Source organism: Anarhichas minor, unplaced genomic scaffold (assembly GCF_050575085.1).
Source record: "Anarhichas minor isolate MPS153535 unplaced genomic scaffold, ASM5057508v1 ptg000051l, whole genome shotgun sequence".
Lineage (NCBI taxonomy): Eukaryota > Metazoa > Chordata > Actinopteri > Perciformes > Anarhichadidae > Anarhichas > Anarhichas minor.
The window spans coordinates 3,686,348-3,711,517 of NW_027466497.1; the positions used below are offsets into that span (position 1 = coordinate 3,686,348).

Sequence of the window (25,170 nt, forward strand, 5' to 3'; positions counted from 1 at the left end):
TAAACGGAACCACGCTTTCTGTCAGAGATCCATGTCACTGGTCACTAAATGCACATTACACCCATTTGCCAAAGTAAACAGAGCCATGTGACAGAATTTGCATTTGTTTGATATAACTTCCTTACATAACGGTCTGTGGAGAAGCAAAAGTGCTCACCATGAAACCTATGATCAAAATAATGATCCTTCAGTTTTATCAAATTAAGCTACCGGTAGTCCTCATTTTGGTTTGGTCTTCTTGGAAACTCTCAAGAACCCACATGAGTGTATCAAGAACCTACCAAGTACCTCAGAGGCCTTAGGACACATTTACGACCGCAGTGCCATACCACTTAGAACCCCAGGAGGCTCCTCAAGGATCCCTGTAGGAACCCCTACAGTCTGTTTGAAAACTTTTCAAGAACTCATGTAAGCCTCATAAGAACCTTTGTGACACCCACAATCCCTTTAATAACTCTTATGTCACTGTGAACAACCTACGAACCTCCCAGTTACTTTGGAACCCCTCAAGAGCTCGTGGAAACACTAAATAACCTCTGGAGTTGAGCCTCATTTAAGATCTCCTTGAACTCCAAGGAATTCATGGAACCCTTTCAGAACATCTGGAATCCTCTCTAGGGCCATTGAATACTCTCAAGAACGCCTAAAGCCCTCAAGAACTTGTAGAACCACTCAAGAACCTGTGGAGCTCCTTCGGGTAATCCCCTGTCACCCTTTGATATTCACAACACCCCTGGAACCACCTCAGGAATAATTCCTAGAACTCCTTTTCAATTCCCTCCCAAAACCCCTCTCGCATCGTTTGATCCCCTCGAGAGCCCAAAGAACCATTAAAGAACCCAATGGAGCTCCATCAAGAATCCCTGTGATCTCAGGGACCCCTTGAACCTGCTCAGGAACGTGTGGAACCGTTTCCAGAACCCACGGAACTCTTTCAATCTTCTCTCTGGGCCTAAAACACTCTTAGGACCCCTGAAACCCTCTAAAGAACCATTTGAACCCAACCCATGAACTTGCGACGGTCTCTAAATCCCTCTTTGAAATTTGCTTGTGTGGCATACATTAGCATCAAATGCTAAAGGAAAGAAATAATCATTCCGTCTATGAATTACGAGTTTTTCAACCCCCCTTGCAGAAGAGTGTAAGACCAATGGATAATCACATCATCTGTTTATAAAGAATGGAACAAAAGCCATGCCATTTATCGGAAAGTATAATGCTATGCTAATTCAATCCGGCAGGATCGGAGCAGAAGGAGCCACAGCGATAATTACATCCTTTCATTGATGGAGGCCACTGAATGCTTCGACCACATGCTGCATGACAGTCCAACCTTCTATGGCTGCATTCACTTCTTTTTTTAAACATCTCTATTTTATAAGATAACATTCTTTAAAATTCATGACAACCAAATAATCCAAGAGAATCTTAGATATAGCTATCACACACCATATATTAGCGGGAAGTCCCTTCTGCCTAACCTCACATTGTTATTAGAACGATAGTGGGTGACTGGAGAAACTGCATGTTTCAACTCATCTGTCAGTCATACCTCCTTTTGAAGGGAAAGCTTCCTGTAGATTATAATGCACTTCAGAACACTTGGGATTTAGTGTGAAAGGCTTTTAGAAATACTAGTAAGCGAACTGAAATTGAATTTGATGCTTTCCTTTCTTTTAAATGCAGTTGATGTATATATTAAAACCTTGTTATCCTGGTTTAGTGCTGTTTGCTACACCAGAAGACCAGGAATCAATATTGAAGGATCAATTATTAACCAAAGGTCCATCATATAAATGTATGTGTATGTCTAATAAACTCCTCTTCCTCAACGACAGAAAATATTTGGTTGTCATGCCTGGAGCCACGCCTCCTGCTGGAAGAATAAACAATATGACGGTAGAGGAGAGTGTTTGATTTCAAAATAAAAGCTGGATTTCATGACATTTAAAAAAAACATTTGTTTAGCTGTGGGCACTAACGAGCGTTAGGCATCAAAATAACAAACTTTTACAAATATCCATTTTATTGGGAGACAAACATAATATGTACATTAAAAATATGAAAGATTATTTATATTATATTGATTTTACTTATCCAAGAATAAGACGTGAGAGAAGTGTCTAGAAATAAATGAGGAAGTGTATGTGGAAATAAATAAATGCATAGTGTGGAGAAATAAAAGAAAACATGTAGAAATATGTGTAGAAATTAATTTGATAACAGAATTATAATTACATTTGTAAATGTTGAATTAAATAAATAATAGACGGCCTAAATATAATATTACATAAATATAGTGTTCTTTATTAATTCCCAACATATTTGCTTTTTTTTTTTTTATTGTTAAAGTAATGAATTAGTTTTAAATTATTACGTACATTTAATTTGATAAATTCCTATTGATTTATTTCCTGTGTCCTTCTTTGGCTCCCATAATTTATGCAAAGACCAAAGCTGTATTGAATTCAATACAACAACTTTGTGTGTGTGTGTGTGTGTGTGTGTGTGTGTGTGTGTGTGTGTGTGTGTGTGTGTGTGTGTGCACCTATATTTATGTATTCATCTCTAATTCTCGTGCATCACCCGCTCACTGAGGCTACTTTTATTTTGAAGACACCCAGACCTCCGGTATGTGCCTGGCTGACGCTGTGTGACTTGACGCACGTTGGGAGCAGTGGTTTGTATTGATGTCAGAAGACAGTCCCTGTCAGAAGAGCGTGTGTGGAGGCCGACCTGTGTCCAGCCACCCAGCGGACTGTTGGAGGGCAAAGTTTACAAAGCAACCTAAATATCCAACTCGCGTATATCGTCCACAGAGGACCCGCGCACAGGAGTCAGCTGCGCGGGCCGGTGTGTTGGACACATGCAGCATGTAGACAGGGACTGAGGATAACTGCTTTATGGTGCGTATGATTTATATTCTGTGATAACATGTCTGTGTGTACGGATGTGCCGCTTCATCTCTGAAACTGTCACCTCCGTGAATGTTGTGTTTCAGCCCGTTCCCTCTCTGCCGCGGCCCTCCCGTCCGCTGCGCTGATCCGAGCCCCCGGTGACCTGCTGTCGGAGCCATGGGTGGTAGTCTGGGCTGCCACCGCTCCATCCCCAGGGACCCCACGGACTTCAGCTGCGGCAAGCGCAAGTTCAGCGCCGCGTGTAACTTCGGCCACATCCTGGTGAACCAGGAGCGACTGAACATCAACACGGCCACAGAGGAGGAGCTCATGACTCTACCGGGAGTCAACCGCGCTGTTGCGCAGAACATTGTAGAGTACCGGGACTGTATCGGCGGGTTCAAGAAGGTGGAGGACCTGGCTCTGGTGAGCGGGATCGGGGCCACCAAGCTGGAGGTGATCAAGCTGGAAATATGCGTCTCCAGCAGGACCAGCTCGTCCCAGCATTCGCCGTCGTCGCTGCGCAAAGATCTGGATCACCAGTCCTGCACCGGGATGAACATCAACACCGCCACCCCGGCGCAGCTCATGAGCATCCGAGGCGTCACGGAGAAGATCGCCAAGAACATCGTGACCTACCGGGCGGAACACGGTGCGTTCAGAAGCATCGAAGACCTGGTGAGGGTCAACCACATCAACAGCTCCCTGCTGGACAAAATCCGCTTCCAGGTGTTCGTGGAGCGTTCCAGGGCGCCGTCCACCAACACCAATGGAGGGCTGACCTGCACCACGAAGTCTCACCCAAGCCCGACTTCATTCAGTCTCCGGAGCGACGACCTGGACCTCCCGCCCGGAGGACCGACCCAGATCATCTCTGTGCGGCCCAACGTGGAGCCCCCATCCGGCCTGCGGGACGGGAAGCCCGTGGTGCGTCTGGCCACCTGGAGCCTGCAGGGCTGCTCCTGCGATAAGGCCAACAACCCGGGGGTCAAGGAGGTGGTGTGCATGACCCTGCTGGAGAATGAGTGAGTCAAACACCCAGTGCTCATACCTGCACTCAGTCAAGCAATCAATAATCGTAGTCACAGATTTCAAAAGTGAGGCCAAGCTTGATCTTTTTAGGTCATAAAAACCTGCCAAAACCTGTTGCCCTCGCCATCTTTAATATGTCGACATCAGGACCATTCTTGGTGCGTTTCTGTCACAAATGATGCTGCTCCTTTGCTACAAAACTTAAGGAGTAACATCAGATTCCAAAAAAGGTTCAAATCAGTTGGTTTTGTTAATTTGTTGAGGAATTTGCACCACTAAAGTACATTAACCCGAAGGTCCTGGATTGTGACTTCATCTTGTGGCCCTGTGTCTTTAAGACCCTTATTAGTTTATAGTGTGCTCCCAGGGACCTGAGAATGAAGAGTGTGTTTAATTATATTAACTCAAACTACCTGACACTTAGAAAACATGTGAGCAGATACCTTTATTGCAGCATGTACGAGTATACTGGTTGGTTTGCGTGTCTTTGTGTGTACTGTACTTGATCAGAACATGCACATGACAAGGTATATACACACACACACACACACACACACACACTCAGCACTGAGGGTGGGAGCAGTCAGTACTGGTCCAAAAACACATTTTTACCCACTGACAGGTTTATTCGACAAAAAGTGAACCTTGCAACGTATTTAAAACATAAAATATATAAACATTGAAAAAAAACTTCAAATCGAAGATTCAACTAAAATTGAAGTTGTTGGAAAAAAGAAAAGAAAGCTGTAAAAAAAAAACACAGTATTACAAATACACAGACACACAATATAAATACATATTAATGGCCATAAAACCCTCGACGTGACAAGACTAAAGTCTGCAGCAGTGTATAAAGCCAGTATAACACCTCTGGAGAGCACCTCGATCTGTTGAGGACCACTTCAGGTGACCGTGTTCCGTTTGCCCGAAGTGCAACATTTATGCAGATGGCAGGACAATAGGCCTCTGTGAATCCAGGTTAATCCGCCCTGATGAACCCTGAGAGCAGTGTTTCAGCGTCAGGTTCCACAGTCAGCATAGAAGGAGAATAATTCAGTGTGATTCTACGCGTATTTGCTCGACAACAAGCTGCTCGGCTCTATTAGCTCAAGCCTGAAATTGCTCCGCACGATATGACGCGCAAAGATATTTATTTTGTTCTGCGCACATGACTGTTCACTTCAATTATTCTTTGTTTGTAATACGTACTTGTTTAAAGGAGGGTGTGACCAGACTTTCTCAATCTCACTGTCAGTTTGCCAGTTGACGGGCCTGGAGCTGTGCGGTATCCTCTTCTGGTGGTGAGCCCTGACCTGCTGGCTCATGAATGATGGGGCATTCCTGCAGCACATGTTTGTTGCATCTGAAAGCGTCACTGCCGGTAAAATTAGTACCCTCTGCAATGCAGCCATCATGTGATCCGTCCCACAATACAAACGTTCTGTCGTACGGAGACGCCGCCATACCGAACTCCATTTAAAAATCGGTAATTTTAATGTTACTTTACTGTAAAAGAAAACATTCAGACTTCATTTAAATTGACTATAAAAGACTTTAGTTGACTCATCTGCCACTGTTAATTTGTTCGTCATTTATTCAAAAGTTTAAGACGACAAGTAGACCTTATTGTGATTTTCAACAATCCTCCTGATAAGCTGAACTGCCATGGACTAGATATCTGTGCCAAACAATTCTAAACAATCTGATGGTTTTGAAATACTTGGTGCTGGATCTCAGATCAAAGTTATCGGTCATGTTCTGCGAGGTTATTCTGGGGATGGACTCATTCTGCAGCATGTTATCAGATCACAGACCGGCAGCATGTCGGTCTGTTGTCTGATTACCACATCCTTGCTGTTTTTAAATTATAACTACTATGACGTTTTTTACTGTGGAAGCGCCACCAGAACGATGGGTTCATCTCAATGCTCTTCAGCCTATTTGTATTATCATTCTTTGGAGAATATTGCATAAAAGGCATCTGTGCTAGAGGCTGAAAAACGATGAGAGAAAAATGTCCGAGTGTCTGTTCAACTTGTGAATTACTAATTTAGTACAATTCGCCTTTTCTTCTATTTAAAAAAGCAAAAGACTATTGACTGACAGCGCCAGTGATAAACAATCTACACCGACCATAACCCGAGCAAGATCTAGCAAGACAGTGCCAGGTGCAACTTCTTAATAAGACACTTTGTCAGTTTACATTTCCAGCATAAGGCTGTACGGTTCAGTTGCATTCACATCGGTGTGAAACTTGTCGAGGTAACCGATGGTTGTCGTTGTGTTCACATGCAACTTTAATAGAAGATGTGAGGCGATAACATGTGATCTGAAGCGGCCTAAAGGTCTTGTAGTCTTTGAGTGCTCGTCGTTATCGGATCTCCTAATAGTGTCTGAAACACCTTTTCTAACTTTCCAAATCTGACAATTTGACAGCCATGCCCTCTGTATGCAGCGAATGGTCGGGTATGGGGAGGTGTGTGTGTGTGAAGTTGTCCTTCAAGCTTTCTTTTCACACACAACTTCTTCTGTCACGTTTCATATGAACAACTAAGACTACATCCACACACTACTACGTTTTCATTTTTAAAACGATCTCAGTGTTTCAGTGCCATTTCAGGAATGATCTACATCCATACTACCACGCTCGGGGAAGAACACGTCGCGACTGATGAGACTCGATCAAGAAGCGAACGAGGGTTTCTGCGCAATCGTTTTCAAAGGTCTCCATTTCTATCCCGTCCACACTAAAATGCAACTCTGGAGGGTTCCTTTTAACCTGAAACGCCTTCAGCTGCTTTTTCAAACGTCTTTTCAGGGATTCTGAAACGCCGGAGTAGTGCCGATGCTCTGTCTAAACGTAGCAGAAGTAATGGATTTTTAAATGAAAATGCATTAGTTTCAAACGGTCTCCTCTCAAGTGCATTCACAGTGTTGCACTTGGTTGTACATGTGAGAAGTGATGTACGTGGTAGTGTGAGGAACGGAAAAAAAAAGAGAGCTTAAAATTCAAACCCTGCCTGCTTCCACACCTCCACATTAGTGGACATGTTTGACGCGTCATTTGTTTTTGAGAGTTACAACGATGGTCAGATGCTGTTACCACCATGGAAGCAATTTAGTTTGAGGCAACAAAAGAAACGATCATGGTTTGCGTCATAATAAGTAACGTTACGTTTGTTACATATCAGAAAATGATAGGCAAAGAAAATGTCCAATTTACTGTAAAGAAGGTGTGGTATGATTGCCTTCATGTCAGATGATTACAATCATCCATGTTTATTAAGCCTTTCATAAACTCCACCACACCCAGTGCAAGCTGGGTAAAGCCCGGAGCCTCACATGACTAATCCGTTTGACCGAGGAGCGTGTGTTTGTGTTTGTGGTTTTTTTTTTTATAAGAACTGTCTGGTTACCTTTGGCACCATCTTAGATCTTCCTCCATTTCCATCTTCCTCCAAACCCACCCATCCTTTTGTAAATCTCCACCACTTCCCTCACTTATGCCTCTGACTTCCTGTGTTCCCAAGCCGTGGGTTGCAACCCTAACGGTGATATTGTAGGGATCATTGTTATGGAGGAGGAGGAGGCTGTAGAGGAGATTCAGTGTGTTTGCGCAGTGCTCATATTCGCTGTGTGAGCATTCACAAGATCCAGGCTGAGTTTACACACTTCCTGGCTTTCCTCCAGGCACAAGCGGACAGCTACTAGAGTTCAATGAACTCCCGCTAACCAGAGGTTACGCAGCAAACTGTGCTCAGCCACACCACAGCCTGTGGGACGTTGGTAATCAGCCAGCCGTCAGCCGGCCTCACAAACTTGGGCTTGAAGGGAAGTGAAAGAGTCGCCAAAAGCTCTGAACAGCAGGGCTAATGTGGATCAAGGTGTAGATATGAGCTGACGGGGACTCACTTGATTCAGAGCCAATGTGGCTACGGTGGTGAAAAGCTGCGTTGCTGTCAAATCTGCTCCAGGGATCGTGTCTTTCTACGTGACAGCATGTAGGAGGACATTTCTGTTTCTGGAGTGTTTTTTTGTTTTTAATGCTGTTATCAGTCTGGTGTTCTTTTCTTGTGTCACACAGAAAAATGTGTCTCAGTTTTGAAACAAACACACGTGGTGTCTAATGTATCTTCCAAGCGGCATGAAGCAATCCTTTTATGCAACAAACACCACCCATCCTCTCTGTCCACATTGTGGAGCGGGGCTGCAAGAGAGAACGTCCATACAGCGTGACTGCTTATATGCATCCAGTGTAGCATCCTTACCTACCTGACAGCACACAGGAAGTATTAAATAAAACACGAAATTGAGTTACAGGACGGCAGTGAGAAAGTGATTTGTCCAAAGAACAATGGGCTCTTTGATATCAGATCCTTTGTCATCTCTTTTATTTCCTTTTTGTTTGAGTCATTGTGGACGAGCCCAGGCCAGTAAACGTCAGCATGCAGTGTGCAGTTCGCTGACATGACGTCTTTTATGGCAACGTAAAAAGGAATAGTTCCACATTTAAGAGTCAGATGAGAAGATCTATTTCAGTGTTAAGTACAGAGTCAGGACATGGTTAGCTTAGCTTAGCATAAAGACTAGAAGCAAGCTAGCATTCCTCTGTCTAAAACTAAAAACAACACACTTATATCAAGATCTCTTGTTAACATGTTGTAGCTTGTTTGTCGTATCTGTACAGGAACAAAAATGTAAAAAATGACAATTTGTGGTTTTATGTGCTGTGTCCGTGCACAACTTCTCAAGGTCTCAGTGCAGTGAGGTTGCCAGGTATGGTACCAGTGTGTCTGTACAGAGGATAAAAACCTGCTGACCGTTATCTCTAAATGGGCTAAAGCATCTCTGCTCGGAGGTACTGGGCGGTTAGATCAATTATTTCCCGGTCAATAAACACATCCACACACAGCGGTATAAATTGTTTTTTTTAATTGGGAAGCTTTTCTGTGTGTACAGACAAAACGCGAAGGGAGTTTCAGAGGTGTTGCGATTACAAACAAAGGCAATGGAAGGACCCATTTGCAGCGAAGAATTCGCATTAATCCTGGGGCTTTATGCTTATCATAAACCTACAGAGAGGAAATGTGACGGGAGAGAGATAACAAAAACAGGCTGAGCTGAAAACAGACATTCGTTTCTAGCTTTACAGCTAATGTCTGTCCAGTTGGTGCAGTGGCTGCTTGGTTGAAGATTCGCTGCCTTCCTGTCTGAAGCTTTGAGTGTGTTGTTGGTTGCCAGCAAGCCGCCTCCGCTGTTCGCTAATGCAGGGGGGTCATTTCTGTCTACTCTGTCGGACTCGGAGACAAGCATCTGAAATGATTTCTGTTAAACAATTTTTAGCAGATTCATTAGTTATTTGGAAAGTAAAAAAGTTTTAAGAAATTGAATTGCAGTCAGTAAATCAATGCGTGTCTTGTTAAACTGAACATCCTGGCAAGATCTAATTATAACATTTACCAAAAGAACGTGATGCTGATTTGTCGTCACTGGAACATGACTCATGGTGAAATGAGCTTAGGTCAGCTTCCGTTTCCTCAACAAGCTGAACTTTAAATCCTCTAAAGCCTTTAAAGTTTACTCGAGGTTATTTTTTTTTCTTGTTTTTTTCATTATAATGTCACCAGGGTTTGTTTTCAGTGGTGCCGTGTCTGTAGTCGACCCCTGAACTTGCTGACAGGGGCTGATGGTGATAGGGGATGGATGGCTGACATCACACGTGAAGTGGAGGCCTGCTACTAAAAGCTAGCTGTAGTTAGCTGCAGGTCAGAGTTAAAAAAAGGAAGTGACACCAGACAAAGAGACCTACATCCTCATTGTGTTTGCCAAAGATGTGTCATAGCGTTGCTTTCATTGGGTTTGTGTTTGGTTTAATTTCCTAATAACTCAGATGTGTATCTGACAGATCGGTTATGATTTTGATGATAGCCACCGCTGCTGTGTTTACACTGGAGCCACGAAAGCCAATTATATGATAATGAGTTGCTGGTGATATTCCTGGTCTTTGAGTGGCAGGCGTGTAGATGGTCGCTGCTGTCGTCGCTCTTTTGTTAATCCCATTACTCTAATCAGATCTGCTTCTGCTCCTTGTTTGGCTTCTCCAAACTACAAGCATACATAGAATCAGTGAATGACTGCCTTTACACACAGCATTTCATTATATTAGTCACATGATGGGAAAGAGACGTCTGTAAATCAGCAGATATTTTTTTGGGGGGGGAGTAAATCAACTTCCCAGTACAAACACTTGAAGAGCCTTTGTTTATAATATTAGGTCCTAATGGTTTTCCTTTCTCTGTTCATGTGAATGAGGCGGGGTTAAAGGATACAAAGTGCACTTGCTCTATTGGCCCATAGATGCGGAAGAGCGCTGCAAGATCATGGTAATTTTAGCTCAGAGGCTTGAGAGAAAAGAAGCATTTCCAATAAACTCCCAAATAACTTTTATGCTTTTTTTTTTTTTTAGATAATTCCGATAAAATTTGAAAATCATACTGACATTGTTTTGTGGTCAGCCTAGTTTAACAAGTTCCTTTCCCCAAATGTCAAACTATATCTTTAACTTTGAGACAAACCAACACTAAGAATGCTGCTGGCCTGTGTTCAGTAACCACAGTGTGCGACTTGCTTAGCGTGATTACACCAAGGAAGCAAATCATGTAGAATGAGCAAGTCATTCTACACAAAGTGCATTCCATTCTTTGATACCGCAAAATGCATCTTCACCCACAGCAGAGCCACTCCCACGCTTAGTAAATGGACGGTACCCATCTCAGCTTGCAAATCTGTTGACTGCAACGTACGCAAGCCCAGCGCAGCTGTCGAGAGGATGTACCCAACATCTGTGGTATATTAGGCCTGGATTATGAGATAGGCGGGCACAGAGTTTGCCAGCAGCGTCACACACTCTTTTAATCCCTTTACAGGCTGACAGAACTATCAGAGACCCACATGTCAACACGCTGGGCGTTCACATTTTCAGTGATGTTAGTGAATAGCTCTTGGATTTCACTGAGACAGCCTCATTTGCTAAAGGAATCCGGGGAGATTGAGGCCAGCCTGGGTACTGAGGTCATGAGGATGGGGTGCTGCAAGGGAGGGCTATGCTGAGCTGACGCAGGCTGTTGGGTGCTCATGTGGAAATTTCCATTGGCGCAGCATTTTATTGTGGTGGGACAGTGAGTTAGGGGCATTGCCCAGCCAGCCCTGCCCGGCAGGAGTCACTCGGGCCAATACAGTGCTCCCAACCCCAATTCTTTTGCTTAAAAAAAAGCTGATTAGGGCTTGTTTGTGTCCTGCGGCAGCAAATCAAAGTGGTTTGCGATCGTCACCAGTAAGATAAATGCAACTCCACTTTAATCAGCGGGATTGAAACAAAAGATGCATTGCTTTGTGGGCCCTGGAGGGAGTGAAGAGAAATATGGGTTCATGTAAATACAGAAAAATACAGCTAAACTGAATACTTGGTCGGAATAGTAAATCTTAACAATGTGTAGGATTTAGGGGGATTTATCGGTAGACAAGGAATGAAATATTCATAACTATGTTATTTTTAGTGTATAATCACCTTAAACTAAGATTCTGGTTTTCGTTACCTTAGAATGAGCCCTTCGTATCTACATCTGTGCAGATCCTCTTTGAAGAGTCTGCTATGTTTCTACCGTAGCCCAGAACGGACAAACCAAACACTGGCGGCTCTAGCCAGAGCCTTTCTGTCACCTAAAGGCCACCGTAGTTCGTAGTTAGTTAGAACTTTACTAGTGACGGGACATGGTCTGCGTCTCTTAGCTCATAGTTATGCTTTTATATTTTCGCGAGTTCATTTAGTCAGCAACCAGGCGATGCGCTCTTTAAATGTGTGCTGAACTGCAGCTCGGTGGCCTCTCCTCGTTCAGGGCTAGAAGAGTCCTGAGAGGCATTACTTATGTTCAAGGTCATCACCGCTGCTGCCGCTCGTCACTTCTAATGCAACCTTGTGTCTGTCCTCAGATTTTGCCTTTATCTGACAAACACTGAAGCAGACTGTTTTGCTCCATGGTGTTGTGTTTGTGTCTGCACAGCAGCTCTAGATATGGGGCCCCAGAGATCCACCGCATCGACGGCAGACTCTGTTGTCACAGTGACACTGATGGATTCGGCTCGATGTCACGGAGTGTTTCTGCAAGCTTTGTTTGTATTTTTGCACTTAACGCTTTCTTAAGTGTTGTTTGCATCAGGACTATCTCCGATAGACACAGCACATTTTATTGGCCTCTAAAGGCCTGGGAGTACAATCGAAGCACTCACTGCCTCACAGACTCAGCATTTTCCTCCATGTCCTCATGACATGGCTGAAGCTCAGGTCGACTCAGGGTGTGCTGGGATTGTATCCTGGCCAGTGGAAACGGGAGGATCAGAATATTAGCCAGCGGGAGCGAAGCAGGGCTTCTGTGAGAGCTTCTTTCATTGTGCGGAGTGATCACACCTTCAGCAGAGGAAAGAGGTGTCATCTCTGTGACTGCAGGCCTGTTTGCTCTGAAAACAGGATCTGTGGTCTCGCTGATTACGAAGGCGACAGGAGTTTCTGCTCAGACTCTCGGTGTTACGTAATGTGAGGCTGTTCAGTCGGGTGGGGCAGGCAGTAGAAAACTGAAACAAGGAATATTGGAACTGATCGTCCATTTGAAAAGAGGGCTTCAAGCTTTTCTTAAAATGTATTCTATTTCACGTCGAAGGCCTGTGGCCAGCAATGCATTTCAAACACACATCTGCAAGTAGTGGTTATTTTAAAGAGCTGACAGTTGGCCAACACTAGCTTGTCCACTGACATTACGGTTGTTGTGTTGTTCACCTAAACATATTGTGTGTGTCCCTGAGGCATAACAAAGTTCCTCATTTGCAAAGCAGATTTTTTTTTTTTAAATCTGCTTTTTTGTTGCATTAGTCCTTGTGCGTTACCACCACAAACTGTTAAGCAGTGGATTAGCATAAAGCCGGCAGCAGGACCGTGTAGGGGATCACCCGTGTGCTTGCGAAACGAGGGACCCACTTTTAAAAACGTTGCTCCGTGGCATTACTAGTGGCCAAAAACTTCACAATGTTACCATGAATTATAGAAGCTCCCTGAGACATAATTTTAGTTTAATTACGCTTTTGCCTTAGGGGTGGCCATAGCTTTGTAATGTCAAAAACTGAATTAGCGTGTTGTTTTGGATCAACTCTTTCTATTTTGCACAATTAATGAGCATTCTCGTAGCGCCATCCTAAACGATATCCACCGATCTCACCAGTCTGTGAAACTTCATCAGTATGTCGTGTGTTACTCTTGTAGTGTCTGGTGTTCTGAACATTGCAGCCTCCAGACCAGCAGGCTTTTGTCTTTTTCTATGATTTGCTGTGTGATTTGCTGGAAAATATGAATTAAAAAGTACTGTACAAAGCACATGTGTATTGAGTAAGAAGAGCCAGCTTCTATAACAAATTCAAACAAACTGTTGGACATTTCCTTTTCCCGAGTTTTCCACTCATCTAGATCCATTTTCATCTCCATGCCTCTTTATCCTTCACCCACTGGACGAGCTGCGGCCTGCTGAATATGCATCAGCAGCTGCTTCAATTGATTCTAATTCCAGTCCCAGTGAATGTGTTAAGGATTAAGATTTACATACCTTCAACTAGTGCAGATTGTGGCTGTAGTAAAGTCCTGGTACAATGCAATGCTTACTGGTTTTTTGTCAGCATGCATTAACAGTACATCAGCTGAATTAAGAGGGTATGAGCACACGCCAGTTGTTTGTGTCAGTCAGGTCAACTGAAAGGTTTAAAAGGCCTCTCGATGATATTCAGACTCTCTCCTCTTGTTTGGTACCGTTCAAACAAACTCTGCTGTGTTTGCTCGTTTAGCTCGTTGTTGGAGTCGATCAAACTCTGATGCAGACCAGACCAGACACACTCAATATTCAACCGTACTTTTAGCCGCCCTACATACAGAGATTTGCACCACAACCTCAAGTCAAAGGCACTGTCACCTGCTCCAGCATATTCGCTCCATCGATCGGCACATCTAGACTCCTAAAATTACAATGCCAGTATTATACCAGTACCTTTGAATTGACACCGATATCAATACTTCATTCGATACTAATCGTGTGAATAGATGCTGCGTGTGTGTACCACTGATTAATAGCCACCACACTGCACAGTGCTTACACAGCTAATAACGCCCTGTTCCTCGACCCACGGTGGCCGGACTGCGTAACGACCACCCTCCAGTTCCCCCTCAGGTTAAGTCAGCTCTGTCAGCATTGGTGTCGTTGTTAGCACTGTTTGCGCCGTTAGCGCCGCTAGCTGGCTGCAAGCTACCGCTAACCCACGTGCAGGCCGGCAATCTTGGCTGTGTGGATTGTATAGCTGCTGCGTAGAGAGCCAATAACAAGTCAAAGTTTTTACAACTAACACTTTACAAAATGTAAACCGTACTTTGGCGTTTCATTTTTACCTCGCATTAAGTCAAAGAAGGCGTGTGGTGATGGGATGCAAACAAAACCATACAAATAGCAATTATTTTCTAGATCTGGGCACAAAAAGAAACGTTTGACTTCTATGGCTACGGTCCTCAATTGATGCGCATTAAGTGAAACGATAGGATGTTGCACTTAAGAAATTGTCTCCACCCCCTGTAAAACCTGCAACAGAAGGTGAATGATATTCTGTGGTGGGGAGGTCTCTCTGCCATCTTTCCTGTCGGACCTTAATGCTGCGTAACAGCATGGTGGTCAGTCTAAATAGGTGCAGGAAGTGCTCTCCTCTTGGCCGGCTTTGCCCTCCACAGCTCCGCAGCCTTTGCAGCATGAAGTGAGCAACCTTGTGGAGGATTTGTGCCGTAACTCCTCTGTGTTCTCCCTCACAATTGCCCGACTGATTACGTTACATATGATGCTGTTGCTGCCTGGTGACTCAGTGAAGTGAATGTGAGTCAGTGTGGAGTGGTAACAGACCTCCTGTAATGCCCAGCAGCAGCAGCAGCAGCAGCAGCAGCAGCAGCAACACTTCACTAATAGAAAAGACTGTTATGCAATGTGATTTTCTGTGTGGATTAGCAGGTTAGAGGGCAAAACATTGCCACCAACTTCGTTTCATTGTGTTGCACACAGTGAATCAGTTAAGCACTGCAGGCTGAGCTGTGTGAGTGTGTGCATTAGAATAATGCCTTGTGTGTAACTCCAGCAGCACTTTTTCTCCTCTTGCTCTAATATAATAAATGGCTCAGATTGAGCTCTGGAAGATTGCGGGTGTCAACTAGCAGGATTTGATTCCCTTCATAAGACTTTTTTTTATGTGCAGATGGCCATTTGTAAAAGACATTAATCCAAATGAAATACTGGGTAATGCTTTTGTCACTTCTGTCGCAAATTGCATTGCAAAACAGTCCCTCGTCAGAGCCAAATGAAGGGAGGAGGAGAAGCACTGGTGCCTCTCAGACACGCTCTTTTTATTGTGCTGACTGTTGGTCTGGAAAGTCATTTAAAAAGTATACAGATAAATGTTTATTGGGCTGTAAAGGCCCCCTCCTTCACAACGCAATAATGTGTTGGCAGATAGAATTTATGACACCAATCCAAACTCCCTCAATAGGAGTTAGAGAGAGTTATTGAGGAAATGTGCTTTTGATCATGTTGAGGATCCAGTCTGACCAGTGTCCACTTGTGTCTGTTGTGTCAACACTATGAGACATAATAGAATACATGGCCAGGTTTAAGCACTATCAAACATGACTGTATATGTTAAACACTGTGTCACTGTGTTTCTTTTTATTGCTCGGTTCAACTCCATTGTATTGAAAATGTCTCCCTTTTTGAGATTGGCACGTTTCCAGCCTCCTTCTTTGGCGCCTAACTAACCTTTTTTGGGGTAATGTGGTATTATTTTATGATTCTTTGTTTTGGTCGTAACCAAAGGTTTATCATTTAGTTTATATAAGTTATAATTAGGTAATACAATCATTTTTCACAATAATTTTAAGACTATGTAACTTTTGGAAGAGTAAATTACTCTGTCTTCTTTGTTGAACACTTTAAAAACAAAACAAGCCCTCATTTCAATACACTAGAGGGTCTTGCCAATCCATTCTCACTCCCAACTCGTCAAATACCTAAAACAATAAATAAATATCGTAAAAATGTCATAAAAAGCATTAAATTGAACTTTCTCATACTTGTAGACACTCTGTTATAACACAAATTGTATGTTTTAAAACACATTATGAGTAAATTGTTTGTGTTTTTCAAGATAAAACCTGAAAGTTTCAATCGGAAAATTAGTTCTGAGGATTAAAACATGCATTTGAGCTGTTCCACAAAAAAAGAAAAGTATGAAAATTATATGATTTTGATATTGTGCATATTGTCATTTTCATGTATGAAAGAGATTTGAAATGCAAAAACGTTTTGAAGCTCAATATCTCAAAACCGCTAAGAACGCAGATAAAGACCTTTCATTTACAAGGAGGCGAATTCTACTCCGGCTGAATGGTGGTCTCGCACGTCTCAGCCGGTGAAACAGTTTGTGGTGTGTGGGTGTCAGCTGCTCAGCGTGGATATGTTCAAGATGTGAATATGTAAATGTAAAAACCCATCCTCTCTGTCTGTTTCCAGCATCAAGTTACTGGCAGTGCAGGACCTGCTGGAGCGGGAGGCTCTCGATAAGGTAAAGTGGAGCTGCTCTCTGCCGGGGTCACACTGGTTGATTGGGAGGATTTCTACTGGAGGTGTTGCAGCCGGCTGTGATTTGCAGCAATGTAATGACTCAACACTCTGAATGTACTCAGAAACTCTTACTCAGTGTTTCCCATTTATTTAATGTGTTGCTGTTATGCAAATGCACCCACCATCTCTCTCTTTCTCTCTCTCTCTCTCTCTGTCTCTCTGTCTATCTGTCTGTCTCTCTATCGCTCTCTGTCTCTCTGTGTCTGGCTCTCCCTCTGTCTGTCCCGAGTGTAAATGTCTTCTATTTCTAGACTCGCATTTGGATTCCCAGCCAGATCAGCAAACTTTCTGTTGCTGCCGTTACACAAGTTAGACTCAGCGCCAGCAGAATGCAAAGTGCTACAGCTAACCGCTAACTGAAGGTCCGTTTTCCACACGAGGTTTTGTCACAATAAACTAAGATAGCAGTGTTATTTTGACCGGCTCTCAGAGTTTCAGCAATTTGGTCAAAATTGGAGTATTCTTGCCCTGCTGCTAGTTAGTCGGCCTTTTGTGCCTCCGCACCAGCGACCGCCTTTACAGTCGAAATTCAGTTTTCCGGTTGCTCATTCTGGTGAACGCAATAGGCTCTCAGGAACGCCTGGAGGGAATATCTTTAAATTTTGCAAAAGCTACCATTTGGACTCAACAATTTCAATTAGAATTTGGTGGTGAAAGGTCACTGTCACCTCACAAAACACGTTTTTGGCCCAGAATTCATGTGCTAATTATGCTATGCTATGACATTTGGACATATATGCAAACTGCAACATGAATGGTTGGCGGAGGCAGACAACCGCGGGGTGGTAATGCTCGTTTTTAAAACTGTAAATCCAGATTGTATGGACCCAGTGGTAGAGGTGAAATCATAGAAATAGAGTGAGAGTAGAACAGACATCACATTCAAATCAACAGGGCTGAGAACCATTTTCTTTTGAATGATGCATGTAACCAGGAATTACACATTGCACCTTTATTTTTGGACCTCAATCTGTCAGTACGTATACTTTGGGTAAACTCACTCAGCACTGATATATGAAGTGTGCTGCACAGTCATATCGCTCACTCTCTTTCTGAGCAGAGACGTGGGGCGACTGCGTTAACGCTCAGATGTCAGTGCATCCACAAAATATCACAAGTTCAACAGACGGCTCTGGGCAGTACGATGCGTTCCCGTTCAGCCTACACACTTCTTTGCACATGTGCAATGTCACTTTCTGTATTGGCTGGATCGTTGGCAGAGGAATCGGAGCTCTGTGGAAAAGGGAAGTAGGTCAGCAACAGAGTATTTTGGACGGACAGAGGGAGGTGGTGGGAGGATGAGTTACCTCTGGACAAGTGGTAGCACGTTGCAGTGTTTTCACTCCTGCCAGCCTCCCACACTGATTTTCTGCCTGTTTTCTCATCTATTCTGTCTTGTCTTATTCATTCGCACCCTTTTCATCTTCTATCCCCGCAGTGCCTCTTCCTGCCGAGTGATTGAGAGACGTTGTCCATTCTCTCTTAGATCGTTCACTTCACTCTGTGCGGCGCGGCTTGTCAAAATAAACTTTTAATGCCTTTGTTTTTTTCTCAGATATATATTTTTAGGGCCTAGAATTTCATAAATAATTGAATAAAAGTTTCTAAACAGCCTCTCATTGCTTTGAATGACAGTAGGAACTCTATAAATGTCATATCGCTATGATTGCTGTAGTGTTTTGCTGGTAGTGTATTTGGTTCACATATAGAAGAGAAAGCATGTGTTAAATTCTCTACACATTATATTTATTTAGTATAATAGTCTTAAGTCAAAAAGTTTTTTATAGCCCAATATCACAAAGCATTCATATAAAGGGCTGTACATATAATAAAATGAGCAATTAGCTCATAGAAGTAATATAAACTACATACAAAGTATTATAAGTGACCAATCTGTTAAAATATGCACCATTAGGATTCATGTCATCATTAAAGTCTGACATATCTAACTTTTGGTGGATATTCATTCATGTGGTAAATGTCCATTTAGTGTATAAGACAATTTCCCCCATGAGAGCATTTCATTGTGACTTTGGTGGACATGTTTGCCGGACACATGTTGTGATTGGTCATACAGGAAGTGTGTGCCGGTTTTAGACTGTTATCCTCTGTCTGTTTTGTCGCTAAGGCACCCTCTCTGTCTGTGGTTAGGTTTCAAACTCAGGATTAGTCATCCTGTAAAATACCTTCCTGGTTACTGTGAAAAAAGCTTTGGTGCAAATACAATAATTACTATGCATAACGGGACAAATGGCCTAGCTTTACACCTTATAGATACTTCAAAAACACACAAGCTCTCTCTCTCTCTCTCTCTCTCTCTCTCTCTCTCTCTCTCTCTCTCTCTCTCTCTCTCTCTCTCTCTCTCTCTCTCTCTCTCCTTGTTGTTTTGTGGATTTTGGCAAACCCAGACCCGGTTATCTGGCAGTCCCCTGAGGGTTCAGTGAGTTCTCTTCTGTTTGCTCCTAAATGTCTTCATTTGTCTATCCTGCTTTAATGAGGCGGCAGTTGTTCTTGGTTTTTTTTTTTTGCTCATGTTTCAGTCAGACTGATCATGAGTGGTTTTCCCCCCCCGGGGAACAGAAAGAAAAGAAGCTTCAATCAGGATATCTGCTCAGCCTTTATTAAATCAGCCACACAAGATTCAGATCTCTTTTCAAGAGAGATCTGAAAGCAGAAACATACTCATGAGAGAGTATAGACATGCAAAACAGGAAGAACGGAGACAAACGCTACTTTACAACCTCAAGTCATTTATTGCTTTCTGTCCAAGTTCTGCGAGCAGCTCCTAGAGGCTGCAGGGTTCATTACAGCCACACTTCTAAATAATTGAAGATAATTATAAGATGATTATGCTATTCTTAGAGCTCTTCTCAGGGTGAGGAAATTGAAATAATTTAAAAAGATAAATTGAAGCTGCAGAATTTTTTCAAATGCCTCCAATGATTACTCGTAATGTGAAAAGTGTCCCTTGTCTTGTTTGGTTAGATCCCACATCTTTCAAACTCCACGCCTGTTTCCTTACTTTTGAAAATGCGTCGTCTTTAAGCCCAAAGTCAAATAATCCTGCAGTGGCAGATTTATGTTCTCAGGCTTTCTCAGTGATGGTGAGCAGGTTTTACATCCTCCGTCTGTTCTATTGATAAACAATCATTCTAGTAATCGGATAATTAAATCCTTGGCAGCGAGAAACGAGCCAGTTTCTGTTGTTGTACCTACATGGTGGGGTCCAGGTATCACAGGACTCTCCAGCTCTGCCAGGTGATTCCTCCAGGCCTGCTGGGCTCCTCGCCAGGGCCCTGCCTGCATGCTGTGCCCGCACTTTGTGCCCCACAAGCTGAATTATGAGGGTGTTTTGGCAAAGTTGTACTCGTGAGCAATTCATCCTTGTTCACTCTACAGGCTCAATGGCCCCTGGGGACGCCAGCTGAAAGTAAATCCTGTTGGGGGTTTCTAACCTCCCGGCAGTCTGAAATTGCTTATTAATTTTATCGCTCCGCGGCGATAAAAATAATGCAGTTCTATGTGATTGTATATCTCGCTGCCGCCTGATAGAGCTGTGGTAGCGCTGAGGTGACCTGATAGACTTTGACACAGATGAGTGTTCATTAGTGTTATCTAGCTTTGCACTGCGCTTGTGGAAGTGGTTTGAGTTTTAGTCCCACGTTTCTCCACAAATAGTCACACAAAAGATCCTTTCAGCATTAAAAAAAAACGTCTAATCTAGCGAGCAAACTCTAGCAAATGGAGCTCGAAAAATGTGTATACAGCGAGCAATGTTACTCTCTGTGTGATAGAGAGTGACATCGTTACTGTCAACGTCGATTTTGACATTTTGCACCACATTAATATTTGCTAAACAATTCTATATGTTCAGCTCTCTGACAGCAGCCAAAGTTGACCACCTATATACTGTATATATACAATATAACGCTATATTAAAAAGGGTACAAAGGGGACATTTGGGTAGACACAACAACCCAACTTCAGTTCCTACTGTACTTGACTTTTAACTTTAATGCAGTTTAATATAAAAGCACTGGTGTTCTCCAGAGTTCTCTTTTTTACATGTCAAACAACTTTGTGTTTTCTTTTACGTCCTGTAAACAAATGTTAAACGTCAACTGTATTGTTAAATGCAGTTAGTGCACAAATTAGTAATTCAAAACCGTGCTTTAGAAACTGCACATTTCTGTGAGACTTCTGCTCGACACTACTACACATTCATTATTAAAATGTCACTTTAGTGTCACCTTAAAAATGAATGGGTGCCATTTCAGTGTGGGCCTCTCGTGGAGAGGTCATGTATGTGCTCTCGGTGGGGTTCCTCTGACTCTCCCGGCGCCCCAAAGGGAACCTCTCGGGTTAAATTTAGAGCCATGGCAGGTCAGCCAGAGCAGCAACCTGAGTCTCCATGAGCATGTGTGCAGCTCCCTCTATTGCTTTCTCATACTTATTTCATGACGACTCAAAGTAACCTTTGCCTCCAGAGTGTTACACCACTGCTGGTTTAGCCCTCTCTCAGTGATGTTGACACGAGGCTTCCTCCTTCTCACTGTATTTCCTCTCTGAGATGAGGCTACTTGAGTTCACTGAACTCTATATTGGTTCTCAGTGCCTGGTAGACTGTTAAGCAGAACTTATTTTTGCTGACGACCAGTTAATCTGCCCTCAGGTGTTATGATAAAGAACAACACTCCATGTGACCTGCACTTATGATTAGAAACTGATCAGAAGCAGAGATTAAGTCCTGTTGGCATTTAGTTATAAACACCAGGAGATATGTTCCAAGTCAACCACTGTGTCCCTTTAAGTGTTCAAGCCCCTGTGGGGTTTTTATGTTTACAATACCATACTTTGATTCTCATAATTATCAACTCACAGGGTGCTTAGTTGGCACTGGTGTCTTGTAATGTACAGTTCTGAATTTCAGCCAAACAACCACATTGTTAATAATATTGCTCCGACAGTTAAACATTCATTACAAGTGATTTATTTAGCGTGTTTCTGTGTTTCTACGTCTAAGTCAGCAGAACTAAAACTACAATCAACATTTACACTATTTCTAAATCATGAAGTGCAACCAACAACACATCTGGTGTCTGTGCAAAGTGCTGACAGAATGTCCTCTCTCTGTTTTCTGTTGCAGTTCTGTGTGGAGTTAAACCAAGGGACTCTGGCCAGCGTACGGAAGTGGAAATGGCCACGAGGGCTGTGGAAAAGTGTCGTGTCTGAAAAACCGACGGGACACTCCAGCAAGGTACATCAGCCATCTTACACAACGCTGTTTAAAGGGTGGATTTACATAGAATGTCCTAGGACAGAAAACAATTCAGAAATACTTGAAGCAGCTACACGTCACATGAGGGAATTTAGAGAAACAACACACAGTTTGATACTTAGTTTTTTAAAATCATTTTATGCTGTACAAGTGCATTTTTTTGCATTGAAGTCTTTACTTTTTATTTTTCTCACTAAGTCCTTATTTGTTTATTCAAACATTTATGCACAGTTTTATTGAAAAGTTGTTTTCATTCCTTATCATTTTTTTTTTGCTCTTTACATTTTAAGTCTTCACTGCCGCAAAAAAGTAGTTTCCTCACAGAGATCACTAAGGGTCATCTTACCTCAATGAATATTGACTCCATTTCCCATGATCCTCTTGTTCCAGGGAGTGAGCTACTCTGGCTTTCTGTGGGACACTTCGTCCGGTATTGACCTGAAGGATGCTGCAGTCCTGGAGTCTCCGATTGTCAATGGAAACGGAAATCATACCTACCCTCGACTCTACCTGGCTCACTTCTCTGTAAGTAATGATCGATGTCCAGAACAGATTTTAGTTGAATGATAAATAATTATCTATGCAGCAACAACACATATTGTATCCAACATGCATGTCCCTGCATTTTGTTTTGTTTTGTTGCCAACTGGATTCTGACTAAAATCAACTTTCTGACTTTTCCCATTAGGTTGGTTCATACGAGCTGACAGTGGTGAACGTCCACATGCAGGCCACAGCTGCATCAGGAGAGTCCAACGGCAAGAACCACAACACAGACGAAGCCAAGTGTCCGTACCTCCCGCCCAGCATCCAGGAAACAATCAAAGGTCAGTCTGTCCGGCTAGATCAGTGAAAGTCACTTATTTTACACATCACAACACGTGTCAGTTTGGAGTGACGGACCAAAACTAAAGTGATCGCAGACCAAACTTGACAACTGTCCCGATTTTCCAGTTTTTGATTGCTCTCTATCGGTTTCCTCAGTGTCCCAATTCTCCCGTATTTCTTTCTCCCACCTTAAAAGTCACCAGAATGAATGAAACAAAGTCTCTGAAACATTGTGTCCTGCGCGTCCTCCATCTCTATATGGAGCTGAATTATGATAAAGTCCTCCTATTCTCAATCTTTTTCTACGCATCTTTCTCCGCAGCTGAGAAGGAGTTGCTGGTGCTGGGAGATTTTGGCTCGCCTGCTCAGAGCTCAGAGCTGGACATTCTGAGAAAGGAGAAGCTCTGTGCCCTGGTACCATCCTCCCAGTTCACCAACATCAGCACCCGCTCACCACAGGGCACCCGCTGTCTGGACAACATCTGGGTGAGCCGCTCCCTCAAGAAGATCTATTCTGGTAAGTGCACTGTGTGGGCGTTTTTTGGACAGTGGTAGAGACACATCAAGTGAAGAATAGTCCAAAACAAGTCTTGAGTCATTTGATACAGGTCAAATTTCAGTCTGAAGTCAATCGAGATAAATATATTTTGAGTCGCAAGTTAAGAGAAAAACTAATTGTAACAAGTCAACTCTCAGTCAAAGTCAATTAAAACAAGTTTTAATAAGGTCTCAAGTCATTCAAGACAAGTCAAAGTCAAGTCTTGAGTCATTAGCTACAACTCAAAGTCGAGTCTCAAGTTATTTGAGACAAGTACAAGTCAGGCCTATAAACATTTTTACATGACTGAGACCAAGACCTCAATACATAGGCCCGCTAATTAAATATCCTTAAAAAGGCCTGCTAGTTGCTTCATTTTATGACTTGAGTCTGACTCGACCCGACTGGTCTGACATTTACATGTAGCAGTACAGGACACCTGGTTTACTTTTTTATGTATGTATTTACATACAATATTTACATATGTATTCGGATTGTCCGTCCATCCATCCATACGTACGTACGGTTCATCCTAGTGAACGGGATATTTGGCACAAACGTCCACTTACACAACTGCAACATGGTACAACCATGAGTCGGTAGTCACAGTTATTTATGATGAATGGAGTCTAGTTGCAGCTTCAGCTAATGCTTGAGTTCATGACAGTTGGATATGTCACAGCTTTTTGTTACAAGTTTACCTCACTGTGTAAATCCTTTGTCTTGGTGGCTGACTTTACATCTCCTTGTGTCTTTCCCTCCCACAGGCCACTGCACGGTGGTGCGGGAGGGCTTGACCAACCCCTGGATCCCAGACAACTGGTCGTGGGGCGGCGTGGCGTCGGATCACTGCCCCGTGGTGGCTGAGTTTTACGCAGACGTTTCCCCTAAAGAGTTGAGCAGGCCTGGCATAGCAGTGGTGGACAGAGGAGACATTATACCCAAACATGAGCGGTGACGACATCCACAGACACAGAAAAAGACAGTTAGTGACATAAGACTTTGACCAACCCGGATCCTGCTTCGTCTTGGTTAGCTGTGGAGCAAAGAGTTTCCTGATGAATGTGAAGAAGTGCCAAGATTGCCTTTTTGGTTTCAATTTATCAATGTATCATAGTAACTGGTCATAGAGCCATAAACTGTTCCAACAAAATATATATATATATATATATATATATATAATGTACTTTAAAAAGAAATGTGCCAAACATTTTCTATATGTATATAAAAATAAAGAGAAATTGAAAGATGTTCCAGCTGTGTCCGACCTCTCATTAGTCTCATCAGGATCCTCTGAATGACCCGGCTCTCCAACGGCTCTGCTGTGACGCTTATCCGTTCTGGCAGTTGAGAGGGTGATAACATCCCGGCTGTAGAGCTCATGAAGGCTGAGCTCTACTAAATTATGTAAGCCAGCTCTCTGTGTGCGCGTGTGTTCGTCCTCTGTGATGGAAATGGCCAGAGACCCGTCAGAGGACATTGCCTCTGCTCGTTAACCGGCTCCACGGCGATTATTTTAAAGGGACAAAAACTCACTCATTGTTTTTTGTATCAGTCGCTGATCACAGATCGGAATAGATCCACATTATAACACAAGCGATCTTATTCTAGGAGAACCTGTCGGAGAACATAACAAATGTGTTTTGATTCAGTAGAGAATAGAGATATCCATACATGCTCTGTGTGCAGGTGAAAGACAGCTAATCAATGCATTTGACTGCATGACATCTGTTCTTCCCATTGCTGGATTACCAATCAAGCAAAATTAAGCACAAATTGGTTTGCGAATACATGCCATTTAATCCCAATTTCCTTTCTTTTGGCCACTTGGGAGTAGTGGAATGAAAGTAGTTT

At 43.0% G+C, this 25,170-nt stretch overlaps 1 protein-coding gene across 1 annotated transcript; it reads left to right on the plus strand.

Moving 5' to 3' along the window:
* The first annotated feature begins 2,731 nt into the window (after positions 1 to 2,731).
* On the plus strand, positions 2,732 to 24,543 carry eepd1 (endonuclease/exonuclease/phosphatase family domain containing 1). Its single transcript, XM_076075279.1, has 8 exons — positions 2,732 to 2,906; positions 3,002 to 3,922; positions 16,562 to 16,613; positions 21,819 to 21,929; positions 22,341 to 22,475; positions 22,639 to 22,777; positions 23,101 to 23,295; positions 24,084 to 24,543. Exons 2-8 carry the CDS (start codon positions 3,075 to 3,077, stop codon positions 24,272 to 24,274), a joined length of 1,671 nt encoding a protein of 556 aa, XP_075931394.1. The 5' UTR covers positions 2,732 to 2,906; positions 3,002 to 3,074; the 3' UTR covers positions 24,275 to 24,543.
* Positions 24,544 to 25,170: the final 627 nt, after the last annotated feature.